Source organism: Lissotriton vulgaris, unplaced genomic scaffold (genome assembly GCF_964263255.1).
Source record: "Lissotriton vulgaris unplaced genomic scaffold, aLisVul1.2 SCAFFOLD_384, whole genome shotgun sequence".
NCBI classification, from domain to species: domain Eukaryota; kingdom Metazoa; phylum Chordata; class Amphibia; order Caudata; family Salamandridae; genus Lissotriton; species Lissotriton vulgaris.
Window position 1 is genome coordinate 1,228,279 of NW_028255135.1, and position 4,937 is coordinate 1,233,215.

Genomic DNA, 4,937 nt, shown 5'->3' on the forward strand with positions numbered 1-4,937 from the left:
ACTGTTAGTACCCGGAGTCGAACAAGAAGGGTCACTGACATTCATGCTTCCCCGACCTCCCCGCCTCAGCAAGTTAAAGCACATGTTTCTCACAGAATTGCAATTCCCCGATTTTGGTACAAGGATAACCGACCATGAAGAGCACAATCTTCGTTTGGAAATATTGAACTTTGCTGTCGAAGCTGCAGGCGACCGCCTGATAGTAGATGCTTAAAAGACTTTGTAAATAAGCGTGAAGAAAAGAAGGTTACCTAGCGCCCAGGAAGCAGAGAATATTAGGGACTTTCCCTGAGTTGATGGAGAAGGGCTAGGGTTGTCTATATTGAACTGTTAAAGGACTTTTGCGAAGAAGGTTGTCAGCTTCCAGTTGTGTGGTTCTAAAGGCAAGAAGAGCAAAAGAGACTGTAAAGGAACGAAAAGAAAAGAACTTTGTGTTGAGTTACAAGAGAGCCATACTGTCTGACGAAATGGAAGCCGGCACCCAGAACCGCAGAGCTAAATGTATAATAGGCACACTAATAGTAGGAGTGATAATATTAATAGCTTTAGTGGTAACTGTTTCCTATGTAGAGGGACGTGATGAGGAGGCAAAGGTAACCGATGTGAAATCTGTAGAGACGCTTACCCCCACCGTTGCTGGGGAGAAAAGGGAAAACACTCGAGAAAAAGCGTTATTAGCTGCAGAAGCCCGCAGGTTACATGTAGATGAGTCCCAAGGTGACTTTAGGTCAAATGCTTATGCTAAACTTCTATATGAATACGTGGATGCCATGGAGGTTAAGGACTGCTATGTTTGCATGCAGTTGCCGGCGTCTGTAGATGAAGGCATTCGATATCATCACCTCCCGCTGACATATGGCCTTACATGTAGCTTGTTGCTTAGTATATTTTATGGGAGAGATAGTTTTGAATACTATTTCTCCAATTATGATGCAGTTTTACCAGAAGTCCCAAATTATAAACAAATGAATAAATGGGACTACTGGAAAAGTGAAGACAGGTTGGCAAAGTTTTTCATTCCTTGGATTACCTTAGATACTTCACATGCCCGTAGAAATAATCTGACATGCAAGGTGTCAGAAGTCGAGAAGAAGTTCATAGGGCAGGTGGATGATCGAAATAGGAGACAAAAGATTTTGAAAAAATCAGGACAATGGAAAACAGATTGGACCGAAGAAGAGAAGGCACACAAGAGAAAGGGTAGTAGTGGTCCAATAGCTTTGGATAAAACGCAGAGAGGAAAGTTATGTCTTCACAGAGCCAAAACGTATTATGAAAATGTATACGTAGGAGAAGTTAGCTGTGAACATGCTTTCAATTTAGAGTATTATACTAAGGATTTCCTGAAGGGAATGCAAGTAATTCCAAATGTATATTTTGTATGTGGAAGAAATGCCTACGTGAGACTACCTGACAACTGGTATGGCTCATGTTACTTGGCAATTATCTTCCCCAAAATATATCATGCCCAAGACTTAGAGATCATCGAGGGCAAGACATCATCGAGAGGAAGGAGAGATGTAGGAGATGTAGAAATGGTTGGAGATGTCTTTGGAGCTGTGTTCCCTATTTTGGGATTATTCCTTAATGATGTAAAAATTAGACGACTAGCAACAGTCGTAGACAGGTTGTCTGCCAGCACTGCCCAGTCCTTAATGCTGGTAGAAGGAGAGATGCAATCGATAAGGGCTATGGTTCTCCAGAACCGTCTTGCATTAGACGTCCTATTAGCAAAGGAGGGCGGAGTCTGTAAGGCTTTGAAGGTCCAAGAATGTTGTACTTACATTCCAGACAATTCGAAGCCCCTTGAGAAAGTTATTAGGAACATAACTAATATTCACAAGGAGATCGAAGACCTGAGTAGAGAAAATGTCTGGGAAAAGGTGGGCCACGGGATGAGTGAAGCTGGAGGTTGGCTCACCACCTTAGGCAAAAGCTTTGTGTGGAATATACTTAAGCCTATCATCATAATATTGATCTGTGGGATCGTGTTGTGGGGATTGGTGAGGGTATTTAAATGGTACAGAGCAAGAAGGTCAGAGAGAGCCCAGAGAGAACAGCTGCAGAGATTGGCTGCCATACAAGATAGTCAGTACAGGAGTCTGAGGGCTCTGGAGACGCAGAAACGAGTTATGCTAGCAATCACTGCAGTTTAAATGTTAATGATGACCCCGAGAGGTCATCAAAGGGGGGAACTGAGAGAGCGCAAACTGACCTAAATGTAGAAATACACCACACTTATACGTAGTAAGCACAAGTCATGAAGAGAAATGCCATGAGTGCTGATAGTACCTACATCTATATTCTGAAATGTGTAGTTAATGTAGAGATTTAAGTAGAAGTGGAACTAACGCAGAAATATGTGAAACTATATGATTTTTATTAGACGTGATTATTCCTGAATCCATGTCGTGTAGCTGCTAAAATGTAAGATGGCATACGGTTAAACGTAGAACGTGGTAGGCCTCAGGGCCAGAGCTAGAAGGGAGGGGGAAGGTGGTTCATTTCACGACATGGATTGCACTAATGTTTAGTAATAACGTTAATGGGCCATGATTTATAGATATGTTTACCGAATCATAGAATAAGAGTACTAACATGCTATTAATTAAAGAAGAAATTGAATGCTATAATCATTATGAGAAATGCTGTAGGCCTGAAATGCTTTAACATTGATTTACACATACTGGTCTGGGCTGAGGAATGTTGCAAACTTAATTGGAAGTCTATGAGAATTGGGGTTTTGGCTGCCGATGTCTGTCTGCAAGAGAAAGGGGAGATCCAATTATAATTGAATGAATAGAGGGTTGTTCAAGAGACAGCCCAGACATGGAGGAGGGTTCCGGAATGTTTTAAGGGGTATCAGCGGGCCGGAGAAGAGTCTGAGAAGCAAGGTCAACTCTAACCACGAAGCCTCATCATGGAAAAAGCCAGAAGCTACACCACGTGAGGGGCGTCTCACGAGGGGCGTCCCAAATGTTGTTATGTTTTTGCATTAGGGACAGCACCCCTGGGTGGAGTTAGAGCAGATGCCTGAGGACCCTTTAGAGAGCGGATGGGTAGGCAGAGAGGGGTCATGACTGGAGAACTATAGGTTTTCACCAAGAGCTTGAGAGTGGGTGACTTCCCTTGGGGGTCATTCACTGCTGACACCTTTTGATAGGTTGAGACCTGGTTAAGTAGGGATACCATCTAGAGCAGGGTAGGGACAGCCTAACCTGTGTGTTTTCCTCCCAAAGTAAATGACGGAGAGATCTCAGTATGTGTCCATGCTGATAGCTTTATTATTCTTGGAACTCGTCCTTGTAGTTTCCGTTGCTCGCCTAAGGGCTTTCAGAGAGCACATGTATGTAGTTGGGCCCGTGTATCTTGTAAATCTCATCCTGAGATGCTTGTACCTGCAGCTTATCTTGACTTTATAATAAATCTTTGAAAGCTAGAAGTTGTTTGTGATCTTTTGAAGCGGAGTCCTTTATTGGGTGAAATGACTTGGTAAGAGATGCACTTTCTTTCCTCAATGACAGGCAACAAAGGTTCAGTCGACCAGATCGGGGTTTTAGATCAATAGTGATAAGGTATCGATCAAAATCTCGCCCTTCCACTTTTTCAGTGTGTGGACTATTTAATAAACATTGAAAGCCAACTAGCTGGTGTCTATTTGTGGGCCAAAGCAAATGCAATACTGTGGTAGAGACTATGCCTCACATCGCCACCCCCTACGAAGTAGTTTAATAAACATCGCTTTTGAAAGGAATATATCCATTTCATCTGTGCCAAGAAAGCATACCCCTTGCAGCCCCTGGACGGTGTTGGAGGACATTATGCTGAAATTGCGGACCTTGTCATCAGACCCTCTGCAGAACATCTCCTTCAACGACATAGAAGACACCTTGAGGCTTTTGAAACAAATATGTACTTCTCCATTTTGTTTCCCAAATATAATCTAGAGCAGGCAGTCAAATAACCAGACACAAGGAAAAAATACCAGAAAAAATTGCCAAGCCAGAGCCATCTGTTTTGGCTAGATAACTGATCAGCTAGATGCTCAAATATCCATGCTTCCACAGAACAGGATGGCGTGGACTACGACCTTACAGCCAAAGGGAGGGTCGGCACTATAAAAACTCACCAGCTGCTACTCTCCCCTATGGTGAAAATGTCCATTCCCTTGCATTAATACAATGATACAAAAACAGCACCAGCCTTCCTAGCCTAAAATGTATTTCTGCTATCATTATCGTTCTAGGTTTTCCCAATTTGTATCTTGTTCCTAGAATTCTATGACTATTTTAATCACAGCTGTCCAGGGGCCTGGAATTCCTTCCATGAAGGTCTCATCTGAAAATTTCAAGAATTGTGTTACATTGATATTGATATAGTCACCATACTTAAAATGTAACACTGCAACCAATATGTGTTATCACTTTAAATTATTCAATGGCAAACATCAAAGTCCACTGTTCGTTGGCTGTCTTTTACATTTTTTTTAGTCCTATTAATAATAAATTATAACTTTCAAATCAGCGGTGAACTGGATATCCCGAGCAAGCCACCATCCTGGGCGGCATGAGCCTGCATCACTGGTTCTGAACTCATGCCATGTTTCCCTCTCATGACTGTCCCCAGTAGTCTGGTACATGGACTTTTGGGTGGATTTTTCATATGAGTGACTGCGGGGAGAGCTGCTGCTGCAAAGGGGAGGAAGGAATAAGGTTTGCTACATAAATCCATGCTACTAGGCCACAACATGTACCTATCTGGGCTATATTTTTACAAATCATCATTTTCAATCATACATTGGGTTCGGTTGAGCTAAACCAAGCCTGCAGGTCCCAAAATGCACTGATGGTTATATGTGTATATTATTTGGATATATGTTCTGGAATATACAAAATAAGCAATGGTTATGTTGTGTGCTACCTTTCATTGATTGTATT

General features: G+C 42.3%; 1 protein-coding gene across 1 annotated transcript; it reads left to right on the forward strand.

The window, feature by feature from the left end:
- The first annotated feature begins 467 nt into the window (after nt 1-467).
- LOC147659223 (uncharacterized) lies at nt 468-2,340 on the forward strand. The gene has a single exon (XM_086951877.1). The coding sequence runs from the start codon at nt 468-470 to the stop codon at nt 2,154-2,156; it is 1,689 nt and encodes a 562-aa protein (XP_086808003.1). The 3' UTR covers nt 2,157-2,340.
- The last annotated feature ends 2,597 nt before the right edge of the window (nt 2,341-4,937 follow it).